This window comes from Xiphias gladius, chromosome 8 (genome assembly GCF_016859285.1).
Source record: "Xiphias gladius isolate SHS-SW01 ecotype Sanya breed wild chromosome 8, ASM1685928v1, whole genome shotgun sequence".
Lineage (NCBI taxonomy): Eukaryota > Metazoa > Chordata > Actinopteri > Istiophoriformes > Xiphiidae > Xiphias > Xiphias gladius.
The window spans coordinates 11515488-11529676 of record NC_053407.1 but is presented as its reverse complement, the minus strand read 5'-3'; the positions used below and the strand labels follow the sequence as shown (position 1 = coordinate 11529676).

The 14189-nt window shown below is 38.9% G+C and overlaps 1 protein-coding gene across 1 annotated transcript in view; it reads left to right on the top strand.

The window, feature by feature from the left end:
* Positions 1 to 275: 275 nt before the first annotated feature.
* Positions 276 to 14189, top strand: part of mrpl23 (mitochondrial ribosomal protein L23) — a 38619-nt gene continuing 24705 nt past the window's right edge. The window contains exons 1-3 of the mRNA XM_040131903.1: positions 276 to 405; positions 3103 to 3225; positions 12724 to 12806. Coding sequence (XP_039987837.1) covers positions 386 to 405; positions 3103 to 3225; positions 12724 to 12806 — 226 coding nt within the window. The 5' untranslated portion in view covers positions 276 to 385. The remainder of the gene's footprint in view (positions 406 to 3102; positions 3226 to 12723; positions 12807 to 14189) is intronic.

The following is a 14189-nucleotide window of genomic DNA, read 5'->3' as shown; positions in this document are numbered from 1 at the left end:
CGTAGACCACAAAATATCTTCTCAAAATCTCGAAGAGCTGGATTTTTGAACGCCAGGGACATGAACTTGAATCTGAAAAGGATCAGTTTACTTCCCCGACCCCGTGTACCGCTGCAATATTAGGTTTTAAGAGATAAACTCTGGTATAAATACCTACGGTGAGCCGTCAGTCCGTATTTCTAAACTGCAGACCATGGACACATCCATGCTGCAGCTGCAGACGTATGAAATTTACTTCGAGGGCACGGGCAAAATCGAGTGCGCCTGCGCGCTGCGATTGTCCCCGGAAGCACATACTTGCACGTGTAGCATCTGACAACCTTGAACAGACTACAAAACAGCTAACTATTCCTTATCTCATGTCTCACAACAGACCGTTCCCGCGATGCCAATAACAAGACTACTGTAAGTGTTAGGTTTTCTCTTCTCATTTCTTGTTGAAAATAGGCGTAAGGACACTTCAGACCGAGATTAAGTCTTTGCTGGTCACCGTTTTTTGGCAGTTTGATAAACTAGCAATCCCCAGGTAACGTTAGTATCTCCCAGTCTCAGACCTTCCAGCTCTCCTCTGTGTCTGAACGTAGCTATTATTGTAACGCAGCTTCGTCTTATTTATTTGCCCCACTGTCTGTGCGCGTCGAGCCGTGACCTCTGTGCTCAGTGTGAAACTTAAACCACGTAACGTAACAGGAGTGTAGCTACTGTTAGCCAACTATGCTAAAAACAACCCGCCGTTAAAATGCAGCTGGAGTCGATGTACGGTAACTATATGAGTTACCTTGGCGCCCAGGTCGTTGTAATGGTCTGTAGGCAGTGAAGCAATTCCCCTCTGTCCAGTTGTACTCACATACTGCGAGGGGGATTAATGTCATTGTTCTTGAGGGATTCAACGAAGGTCTAAGGATACAGGTTGTTGTGTGCTGTACAGATTGTTAAACCCTTTTAGGCAAATTTGTGATTTTTGGGCTGCATCAATAAAATTCCCCCGACTTTCTGAATCCACAGCAAATTCAGCATTGTTTGATTTCAGAAGATTTCGATTTTTCATATGTTGAAGGAAATGTCTGGTTTGATAATGTGTTATCACCAGTGTCTAGAGGATGCATTTATGCCAATATTTATGCAATTTTCTCAAAGGCTATTTTCTTTTGCAATATCAAAATCCTTTGCAAAGTCTTGGGAGATGGTATAAAAAAATTACTGCTTAGCAGGCGCAGATTAAAGGACGATTCCAATTACTTATGAATTGTATGACTATCATTTCTATTGGCTATAATAATATTTTAGTTACCAAATTAATTGCGTACACATTGCTCCTCAAAAGTTTTTGAACACCTCCATTTTGTTGATACTGAAATTGACATTGTGTAATGTCACATTGTTTTGTGAAATTAAATCATAGAACAAATAAATAATATATATATATATATATATATATAATTATATATATATATATATATATAATTTTTTTTTAAAGGAATCATGAAATCTTAATCTTAATTTTTGACTCATCCAGCAGCCGAACACACTTGTGGTGTTCTCTCTATAATGGCAATGAAACATTGTTTGGAAAGTTTGTCCCAACACTGTTGCTAAAGTTCCCACAAATGTGTTTCCGCTTTCTGGTTGCTTTGCTTTCCCCTTTTGTTCAGTACATCCCAAACCAGCTCCATATAGTTTCAATCTGGAGACTGCGCTGGTCTTCCATCATTTGAAACTAGTTCTTTTGTTCTAATGTTTCTGGTTTTAGGATGAACCCCTGACCAACCAGTCTGTCTTCCTTTGTTACTTGTCTTTTTCTGATAACATTCTGATGGCAACATACAGTGCTACTTCCTGCAGTACAGTACTGTCCTAATGATGCATCAGAGGGTGGTGTAACACAGTTTGTTCCAACAGTGCCTTTGCACAGACAGACGGGTTTGTAAGTAATCAACAAAAGTAAGGGCACCTGTAGCAACTGTTTGCATTAACTTTCAAGGCTTGCTGCAGGAAAGCTGTAAATTAACCAATTTCTTAATCCCTGAAAAAGGCCTGTTTTCTATGAAATTTGCATGATTTTTCAGTTTCTGGTAAACTTTTTTATTTTTTTTCTTTCTTTATTTTTTTTTTTACCTTGGGCAGTTTACAGCTGACCTTTGTAACTTTTAAGGTTATTCACTGGACTTGAGCTGCTGAAATTTCAATAAAAAATAGAAAAATTGAGGTGTTCTTAAACTTTCAACTGGTAGTGTATATCTCGGAACACTGCAACATTGCGACAGTGAAGTCCGACTGGGCAAAAAACAAGAGCAGTTAGATGACGAGACAGGTCATAAACAAGCCAGCAGTGGAGCTGGATAATCGAATCACTTTATTTGAACATAAAACTGAAAGTGATTTGCATCTTTTAATGTTGGTAATTCTTCATTGTAGTTACAGGGAACTATGTGCAGGCAGCTTTGTCCATTTATTTTCTGTCTAGGAGTGACCCAGCACTCTCGCAATGCCTTCAAAGAAACTCTTAGTGTTGTTTTGTTCTTTCAGGTTTTTTCCTTCTAAACATAATAAATGAAAAGACATGGCATCTCTTTTGTACGGCTACCAAAAGATTCTCAAACACGCCACTTTGTGTATTCAAGGGAGTTGAACACATACATGAAAAGGTTCCAGCTGTTTTTTTTCAGTGAAAAAGCTATAATAAACCCACTGACCACTACCTGCCCAGCACCAAACGCAGACAGACACAGTTTGTGGCGAGCTGCTGAACATAGTGGAGCGTTTAGCGGCTGAAGAGCGATATACTTCCATACATCTGGAATGGCAGACTTCGCATCAAGGTGCAGAGGGTATTTTTTTGCGATCGCTTCCTGTGGGTTTTCATTACGCAGCTTTCTTTTTAAACAGATCTTTTTTTTTTTTTTTTAATCTCTGCTTTAATCAACTTCAAGCAATAATCAGCAATAGTAGGCTGAAATTGCACTGTGCAGTTCTACACGACTACTTACAATTCTATATGATTACCACTCTAATATCTTACCTTTTGTTAGTGTGATTTTAGCCTTTACTACGGGATGTGTGGGAATGAAACTATAGATGATAAGAGTCTGCCTCTCCTTTCAGATACCCTCTCTACCAGCTGGGCAACCCTCAGCTGAGGCTTTTCAGACCCAACTGGTTCCTGACCCTGGTGAGGCCGGGAAAAGAGCAGCCTCCTGACACTGTCCAGTTTCGCATCCCAATGGAGTAAGTCTTTACTTACACATCTTAATTTTCAGTCGGTTAACTACTCGATCAAACAAGTAATTGGTTCAACTTTAACATTAAAGCCACACTGGCAGGAGTAAGCCTTTATGCCAGGGGGGTTAAGTCTATTTCTGTTAATCTGATCATCATAGGTTTCAAGCTCACGGAGGGAGTGGATAGAATGAGGTGTACTGGTTGAATGATATGAAGTTTGAGTCATTTCAACCCCATTTTGTATATAAAAGCTTTTGAGAGTCAAATTTGATATGATGTGGGCAATGTTCAAACATCCATCTCCTTCGATCATGACACCATCTTCATGGAGGTGCATTGTACTACATATTGTCATGCCACCAAATATCTATGACTGTATTCTACATAAAGGTGGTTACTTAACGTCTGTGCTGAATCAAACGGTCACCTAAATATTAGCAATGTTTCTTTTTCAGAAGTAAAAGATGAAAAAGTGGTCACTAATGCCTACTTTTGACACCTCCTTTAGTTTTCGAAAAATTCTTTCACAAAGGTTTCACAAAGATGTTTATTTTTCTTTTAGTAGGAAAACCTACATGAAAAGCAGGTGGTTTGCAGATCGTATTAGTCCGTCTGCAATCATTAGCGTTTCCTATTATTATAAATATACTGTCACTGAAAATTCTTTGCTACTACATTTTTATACTCTGATGCCACTATTTTCTCCTCATGTCCCTCATCAAGATGCACAATTAGTGTGTTGCTTGTTTGTTACATAATTTACTACACCATTACAACTATAATAAAATGGTAATTACTAATGATTTGTATTGATGTACATGTATAGGAGAGCAGGTCAGTAATCTCATCAATCATTTCATTGTCCTGTTAATGCCTTATCCTTCTTTATTTAAATGTGTTCTTACTTTGCCACGGAAATTCATATGCAAATTGCCACTATCAACTTCTAATAACATCAAACATCTTCTAATAAAAGTGTTCAGTTTTTCAGTCCAGATTTAGCACATTTCTGACATACGAACATACCACGCATACTATCCATTGATAATCTCCATTGTTATTCATAATTGCTTACTACTTATATCAGATCTGATCTGCTGCATCTTTTTAAAACAGTTTTATTTTCCTGGACATTTGTAATTATAGTTTCTTTGTCACAAAATCTTTGTTGCAGTCTCCGTGGAGCCATACAGTACATACCATTGTGCATCTGTTCCTGCAAAACTGCCACTGCCCACAAATTTGAAGCCCATAAATTGCTCCAAATGTAAATTTGTAAATGTACATCAAATTAAATACTTAACACCTTACTTGCACACATTGATCTAGGATGTAGTTTGACTATTATGAAACTACAAGATCAGTTATTATATTTGGTATCAAAGTTATTGTAGGTTATAGGTTATAGTTTATTAAGCTTATTTTTGTGAGAATATAGTAGTGCTTTAGTATCAATCAAATCTAATATACAGTAAACATATGTTTCCCGTTTTAGGGTACAATCATTTGTTTTTACTGTCCCTGAAGCAGTCTTGGATCTTGGATCAGTAGTATTTAGCTGGAGTTGGGCATTATGGCCACTAGGTGGTGTGACAGCCTCAAGAACAGAAATCTGAGGTGTCCGTCCTCAACAGTATAGACAGTTCTTACCACCTTATAGCTGTTGCAATTATGACTTGTGAAAGGCTGAAATGGGCAATGGGGTAGGAGGTAAGGTCAAAAGGTGCTTTGGTTTGGTGCTGCAGTGGAGGTTTGGGCTTGTAGGCAGTGAGGCGTCAAACGGTAGTTATCTAGAGGGGCCAATATTAATATCTAAACAGAGAATAAAAGCAATATTATTATTATTATAATATATAATATTATATATAATATAATATATTATATATAATAATATATATATATATATATATATATATATATATATATTTATATATATATATATATATATATATATATATATATATATATATATATATATATATATATAAATAATATATAAATAAATAATAATATGAAAAGAGACTAGTCAATTTGGTGTATTCTGTCATAGAACGCAACAGGAGGTCCCAACCAGTCAGCACTTAGTAGTGATGAGCTGATTTTGACTACCTCCGTGAGCCAAGGTCACTGAGGTTCGCAGTATTCCTCAGGCGAGGAGAGGCCCAGAGCCCACACTGGGGAGAAAAACTGAAGTTCGAGGCAGATCATCTATGTGTCTCTGGTGGGGTTTAGACCATAATCTGTTCATCCAGGTGCCTGGCCTCCCACTCTGATTCTTGCCTCTTCTCTGCCAAACTCCTAGGGTGCTTATGTAATTGTGTGTGTGTGTGTGTGTGTGTTTCTGTGTGTGTTTCTGTGTGTGTCTTTCTGTGCGCGCACGAGCGCAAACTTGTCAATGTGGGTGAGTCAGTTTGTGAGAATGGTGTGTGTCTTTGTGTATATATGCACAAAAGTGGGTAAGTGCAGGGTGCGTGTGTGTTTATAAGGGTGTGTAAGGTTTTTTTTTTTTTTTCTTACAGTCTTTGATGCCTGGGAGAGGTGCATGGCTGATTGATATGCCGCTGGGGACTCAGTGTGTGCTTGAAACACTGTTATGTTTCACAATGTAGTAAATGGACACACATGAAGAGACAGTGACACTCACCAAATATCACTCCCACTCCCAGCTTATTGATGAGTCTGAGTCATTACGGCAGTGAAAGATGTTGTAGTTATGACTCTCGAGGGTAGGCGGTGTTAGCGTGGGTAAGTTGTAGGGCCGAGCAGCTGTTAATGAGAAGAGGTAATGTTGGTGCTCTCAGGGCAATAACAAAATGTGGCCTTTATCTCAGTGACACCTGGGAGTAGATATCCATGGTTGTCTGTCTTGTTCTCTTTTGCTTTTTTCCTATTTTTCTTGCTTGTTTGCTGTATCAATCACTTGCTATCATCTGCACGTTTTTCTCTGTCCTCCCCCTCTGTCCCACCCTGGGCTCTACTTTTGTGCTTTTCATAAACACTTTGCAAAGCATCCAAAACCAATCCCTTTTTGGCACCTGTTGTTTGAGACACCTGGGCTGTGTTCTCTCATAATTCTCTTTCTACCTGCTGGAGGGAAGTATTTGTTTGTCTTTTTGATTGTTCTCAAACCTTTTGTGCAATGTTAGTATTTCCTCTCTACTCTAGAAGGAACATCATCAAATTTCTAGTTTTACATCCACACCCACACATATCTTGTGCCTCACCTTGCATGGCTAGAGGCCAGCGCTGACATGCACACGCTCGCGCACACACACACACACACACACACACACACACACACACACACACACAAAAGAAAAGATCTCAGCACTGAATGTTGTGTTCAGTCTACTACTCAGTCACATTTCATGCTGCTCTCCTGTCTAATAACTATGAAACCAGACCATGCTGTGGTTTCTCACTGTAATCAGGCTTAAGCAAACTCACCCTGCTAAACAGCAGCTCACAGTCTTTCCACTATGACAACTGTACAGTACCTGCTGGATCAAACAATGTTATGATCGCCATTGGCAAACACTCTGTTTCTGTTCCACTTCATCAACACATGGCTCAAGTCGGAAACTGGGTCATTTTTCACGCTAATTAACCTCAGTTTGTGTCATAGGAAGTAATTTAGTAAGCTACTAGAGGATTGTAATAAACTGTTGAATCGTTACTGACCTGTCTCTCTGTAAGGAGTTTAGTGACTCCTGGTTACCTGGGCTTTGATCTATTTCTGTTCTATTGTCCGACCAAAACCCGAACAATAAATCTAATCCTTCACACGCTGCTCTTATACTCTCAACTTCTCAACTGTCTCTTCTCTCCCGAAGTCTCAGGTTCCTCAATGGCATTCCCTTTAAACAAAGTCTGCTATTATGATCTTGATACTTAGTGTTCAACAACTTCTTTGCATGTATTGTCTGTGTAGATGGGAGGGTTAAAGTAGTGAGTGTGCGTATCTCAACCCAAACTTGACAATTGGGAGCGGCTTTCTTTTGCCTTTCATCTGTGCAGCAAACAACTCTCCTGTTTCATTCTCACCACAAAGCCGCTCTGACACAATGTACTCTGATGTTGTGTGTGTCTGTGTGTGTATGGACTTTTTGGTGTACCTTGGATGTTTACCCTGCAGTGTGTTAATAAAGGTTACACATAAGATAAAGTCTGAGAGGCTTATTAGAACACGAAGCATTGCTGTTATCGAGGAATGCTCTTGCTTTTTGAGACCATTGTTTGTTGAGTAAATTTGTCCTGTCTTTCAGTCAGTAATCAAAAAAGTACCCCGTTCCTCTTTGCTAATGCATTTTTCCTGTTTGGCATGTACTGTATGTCGTCATGATATTTTCCACTTGTACCATTACATAATTTTGGAGTATTAGCTGATGCAAGTGCAATTCAGACAGCGAATTCTGTCAAAAAAATGAACGAATCAACATCTGTGTCAGCTGTAATAGGGGTTTGGCAGTTGCCATTTTTAAATGGGTTTTCAGGACAACATAAGGTAACCTGCGTACTGGAAAAAAAAGGCCAAATAGTTTCTGATGATGTGCTGAAGGAATGGCGTTTCTCCAAAATGCAGTAAATGCCGGTCGCCTGCATCTCTACGTCACCTTCGTGTGTGGCTGCATCCTCTTCCTTTCCAATCCCTTGTAATCCTTAAAGTTGATCTGACAGCCAAAAATGCACCATTAAAAAGCCCAAATGTACATGCATAACAGTTTCTATCAAACAATAAGCCACATTAGAAGCCTTCTAGTGGTTTGCCAAGTCAAGTTGCTAAAACAAGCAACCTTTTCAAGGAGGATTCATGGTAGCCACAAGAAGAATGATGGTTGCTGAATCATCCACATACAAATTAATGTTCATCTTATAACTGGAATGACATGACAGCGGCAGCACCCCCATTCTTTGGATCAAATGTTGTTATAGCGATTATGAATTTTTGGAATGACTGTGGCACGACATTCAGTTTATACAGAGCAGCACAAACACCATTACTGGAACATGACTCAACATGATGAACACTAATCTTACTCGAAGATGAAACTAAACTATACTAGATCAACGTAGTTTTTCACATAACATTTACTCAGTTGCCTACTTTCCCACTGCTAAAAGAACCCTTGTAGTTTGTAGTTAACCTAAGAAAAGGATCTACATCAGTTTGTGATGTCCTACTCTGTGAAAATTGGTGGCAGCAATATACTGAGTACAGCACTAAGGTGTTCATACATAAACACCTGAATATATTATCAAATTGTAGATTAGATAACATAATCAGAGTTGCTGTTTGAGTGAAACTTTGAACCTGGCTTAGTTATTTTTGTGGTTAATGTGCGCTGGTAAAGAATTTCATATAGTCAGCTGTATACATGAATTTATCTTTTGCAAAATGCTTTCCTAAAAATTGTATTATTTCAAGCCTCTTCTCATTTTCCATAGTTTATCAATCTGTTTAGGTTATTATAATTTTCTAGTCAGTTTTGAACCCTTTTTTTTTTTTTAAAGTTTAGTCTCATGAACTCTTTTTGTAGTAACATTGCTGACATACAAAATAAGCACCGTCTAAAGTGACCCAAATCCAATACTTTTAGTTTTAGAAACATTTTTGAATTATTTTGGTATTTATAATCCATTCCACCACCAACTGCGGTTTCCTTTGTAAAGCATTACCAATTCATCAGTTGTTGATGCTGCCATAAATACTGCCGAGTCGTCTGCGCACATAGAAATCTTTATTAACTTTTTTTTTTCTATCAAAAAAAACCACTACTTCTCCATGAGTTTATCTTGTGAGTCAAAGCAGTACATGTAAAGTGACAAACTCTGTAAACATGCTGATAGTCAGTGCTTTAATTATTAATCAGTTAACCTATTCCTGACCGCAAAATAATTCTAATGAATTCTGATGACTAGGATGTCTTAATTCCCTGTTTTCTTCAACATTAGTTATAAAGAGGGTTTTCGGCATCTACAAACATAATTCAGCCAAAAATCCAGATCTGCTTACTGTTTCAGCAAATATTTGTTGCGTGTCATTTGAGGTTGAAGAACATTGAGTGTGTGGCTATATAGGGCATCCTTTATGTACAGCAGAGTCACCACCCATTCACCTGGCTGATGTTCTTTTAGCACCAGCACATTAATAGCCAACTGGCATGCAGTAGTCTATGAGCTTTTAGAATTGGTTCACTATCTTTATTGTCAGACACTGTCAAAGCTGCCTCTGTTCTGTCTTGCACTTTTCCAACTGTGCCCTTTCACCTACTTTTCTCATATGCTTTTGGAGCACAGGTGTAAACGAACGCCTTAAACTACTGGAACTGATACTCAAAATCTCCCTGGCTCGGTGCGTGTTAGCCCACATTTGAGAATAGGACATAGCCAGGAGCATATACGTCCAATGCAGAGCAGGGCTTACATTGGAAAACAGCTGACAGTGGTATGTGGATTAATCTGCAGATTTATGAATCTGCTCTATTTTCACACACACACACAACTATGTCACAACGGAGCACAACAAAGGCATCAAGTTTACCCTTGAGGAACCTGTTTCTTTTAGCACCACTTGATATCAGATTTAGGTGTTAAATCTCCCTTGTTCAACTTCCCTTGAAATATACAGAACAAAATCACTTTTGAAATTGTTTTCTGAAAATGATGCCAGCATGCCTGTTTTTAAACCTGCTCGGCAACAACTGACCATAATTGAAACTAATCCATAGTCTTCGTCATCTGATGCCCTTCTAGGTTTTGTGTTTAGAGTTCTTTCATCATCTTGGGCAAGGAATCTTTGTAGCATGTGTGTTTGCGTATAAATATATACCAGTTGCTGAGGAACGATTCCTTTAGCCTTGGCAGTTGCTTGAGACAGGTTTTCATTCTTCCTGAGAGGCAGAAGTGTGAAAGGTTAGCTAGTGGAGTCAGATGGGTGTTTATACTGGGATGATGATCAGATGCTGCCTGCATCACTATTGGAGACACCACGCCCTTTGTCTAAGTTTAGCCTTGTTTATGTACACGCTTAACTTTCTCCACAGCTTTCAGCTCAAGGCTTTCTCTCGGGCTGCATTCCAGTTTTTAGCCAAGATGGGAGTCAATACTTGACTCCCATCAGATAGAAAAGAACTCTGATTTAACCCCTGTAGATGAAGTTTACACTATTTATGTATGTGAATGTACTCTATTAGAGCTGCTACCAAACATTTCATTAATCAATTAGTCGATCAACAAAAAACTTTATCGGCAGGTATTTTAATAATTGACTAATTGTGCCTATGATTTTTCAAACAAAAATGCCAAATATTCTTTCGTTTCAGCTTCTCAAATGTGAGAATTTGTTGCATTTCGTCGTCTTACTGTATCTGACTTAGTGAATAAAAATTTTTAAAAATTAAAGTTATTTTTTTGACTGTTGGCCAGACAAAACAGGCAAATTGAAAAAATCACTGTGGACCTGAAGAAACTGTGAAGGCTTTTTTTTTTTTTTCTTCACAATTTTATTTACATTTTATAGGCTAAACGATTAATTGATTTAATAGAGAAAATAATCATTAGATTAATCGATACTGAAAATAATCGTTAGTTCCAGCTTTATGTTTTATGAATATAGTATATATTTATATATGTATCTATAAGTGTATACATCGTAGAGTCATATGTATAGACATGCTTTTATTTTATTATTTGATACATTTTCCATTTGACTTATTACTTGTATTGATAGATTATTAATCACAAGGTTGATGTGTGTTCTCGGTTTTCTTTATTGATCATATATTTGCCTTTTCAGCCATGGCTAATACCCGTTTGTTAAGCATATTTTAGATTAGTTGCATCCTGTGCAGAGTAAGAGACATGACTGTGTTTGCGCATGCTTCATATATACTATCTGTATGTTTGTGGTGGCTGGATAATTGGAGTGGTAAAAGCAGCAGGGATTTAGAAAATGTTCTCCTCATTAATCAGGATCAGTGTTCCCTCTGCTAATGATCCAAAGGAGACCTTGCAGTCCCCAAGCCACTTTTCGCTCTTCCAGTTCCCCACCGCTGCTTTCTAGGAAAGCTCTCAGCGCAATCACTCTGTCTTTCTTCCTCTCTTGATCTCAAGTACCCCCGGTCACTCCGCTCCGCTTCACTGCCCTCTGGCACACACGCTGTGAGACGGGGGTTTTGGGGGGAGGTGGGTGCAAATGGAGCAGAAAGTCGCATCTGCATGCCACATCTTAGCGAATACATCTCTCTCTTCTTGGCTGGGTTAAGGGAGACAAATAGGCCTTAAGAAGCCTTAACAAGTTTGTTTACACCTTTCTTCACATGGTGATTCACAACCCCCTCTGAGAGAGAGAGAGCAAGCTCAATGAGTGATTAGTTCTCTCCTCTCCCAAAGGCAGCTGCCTGAAGTTGGCATTTGGTAGAAAAACCCTATCATACTAAGGAGTCACCACATCAAACCATCCTGCTTTCTGTAATGGTGGAATCAAATGTGGAAATAGTTACTCAAGTATCGTAAATGTAAGCTTACCACTCTCGATAAACACAACTAAGCAGGTCAAATGGAAGTGTTCTAAGTCTACATCAGTGTCAGCTTTGCCAAAATTCAGCCTATTATAGAGGAAAAGGCAATTGTTTGTACAGCATGGAAACATATATTACATCACTCTTGGGTACAAAGAGTCTTTGTGTCCACAGATGGGATTTTCTCATGCAAATGTTTTCCTCACCTAATATTTTTACAACAGCACAAGATATTGTGCTTTGTCCTCTGAAAAATAGAAAATATTACATTATCCTGTTCTATCAAAGAAACATATGAGGTGATAGAAGACGCCATATCCGAGGCACTCATGTCAGACCACAATGTCGCTATTAAGCACTTTGTCGGACGCATTTGGGAAGTGCTTTCTACCAAGCTAATCCAATTGGCTAGATTGATTAGCAGTTAAAAGCCTTTCCTCCTCTGGTCGTAGCAGTCTGTTCCAAATGCTGCCCAGTGGGCTAGCTTTAGCTGGGCTGGCCCACCGGATCAGTTGATGCCAGGTTCACTTCCTGTGTAGGGTTTCACCGGGTGCGATCAATACATGCAGACAGCTAATTGGATGAACACTGACGCTCACATTTCTCTTCTCTCCACTTTATGGTCCAGAGAATAAAAGCTGAATACAGGTTTATAGGAGAGTGTCCTGTGTGTTACAGTAGGTAACAGCAGAATTTATGTGAATGCAGTGTGGAAATAGGTTGTATCATTTCTATGTTGGTGTCATTTAAGTGAAGTGGTGTTATTTTAGGGCCAGTGATCCAGCACTTAACCCTGCTGGTGCTGGACTGCAATCTCAGACATCTTCCCTCACTCCATTACCACCTCACACACATTCAAACCACGCCTTACCTCATACAAAAACTGATGCTGGATGCCTTACATAACCCCTGTTCTTCTCTCTCTCTTTCTTGCTCCCTGTCTGTGTGTTTTTCTCTTCTGTCTGTTCTGGACATGTCTGGAAAGAATGACCAAGTACGACGTAAAGAATTACCTGGAGAAGATCTATAACTTGCCTGTGGGAGCAGTCCGCACTAGGATACAGTTTGGTGAGTGTCCTCACTGCTTTGCACAAGCACATACAGAGAGATAATAACATTTGCAGAACTTGGAGTGGTTGGCATTACCTCATAAAATATTAATATTTTTCATATACTTACTATTAGTGTAGACACTACTGGACAATAATTATTTTTTCTCAAGCTGGACCAACAGTTAGCATTTACAGAAGTGTGAGCACACTGTAGGCCTTCACAGGTCCATTCTGGTCCTAGTAACTGAGACCCAACCCAGAACCCAAGAGAGGGCTGGGTCACGTATAGTCTAACTGGTTAGTCTGGTTAGGATCCCATTGTATAGACACGAGTTAAGGATCTCTGTGCCAATATTTCTAATACCAAAATGGATCTAAGTGCACAATCATTTCTAATCATGTGGTGCGTCATCATCACAGACAAAATGTATTTGACGTGAGATGGAGTGTGTGAACAGAGATGAATTGACACAGGAAAAATTACATATTGCTATTATTTTTGTAAGTGCTCTGTAGTTATTGGCGCATCAAGCTGCTATCAGGGTTGGTTTTCTTTCTCTGTTTGGGTCGACTGCAGTTTGGGTTGGGTCTTATTATCCTCTGGTCTTCTCGAATCGGGTCTAATGGGTCAGTTTCAGATCAATTCTAAAACCTCTAGCTCACATACCAATTTTAAGATTAATTAGTGAGCATGATCCAAGATGCTAATTTTCAAATACTTTTATACAGCTCTCTTATTAAACATGTAAGATTAATTATGATCATATTTGTGATGCTTTCCAAGACCTACATGGTGAGACAGACACACACACAGGAGTCGTAAACAAATCTTAATTTTGGTTCCGTTGGGCTTGAAGTAAAAACTCCACAATGTGGGTAGGTGGAATAATTGACACAAACAATAACCCTGCAGAGGTCTGTGCCATGATATGGATATGACTTTATCTTTGTGTCCTGCATAGAATGTACTTTATTTGTCACATCATGTTATATGTACTAAGTGTGGGGAGTATTTGAAAAAAAAAAAATCTACAATAGAGACATCATTGTCTGAGTCCAAACTTGAGACAGACGGTGTTAAGGCAGTGATGAAAACACTTGATTCATGGTATGCAATACAAAGCCAGAAACATTTCATCGCAATTAAAATCCTAAAGTTGCACCATAGCTGTTGGGAAAAATTTGAAAAAATGGTGCTTACACACGCAAGCACGCACACACACACACACAAAAACACAGCACACACATACTATGGGGGGTGAAAAGGATCACAGAGGACAAGACGCACGTACATACATTCCTGTGATTACATGAATGTAATGCGCGTATGTAATGCATGTATGTATGTATGTGTATCTGTCTGTGATTGGTACAATTCAGCCATGCAGATGCACATGCG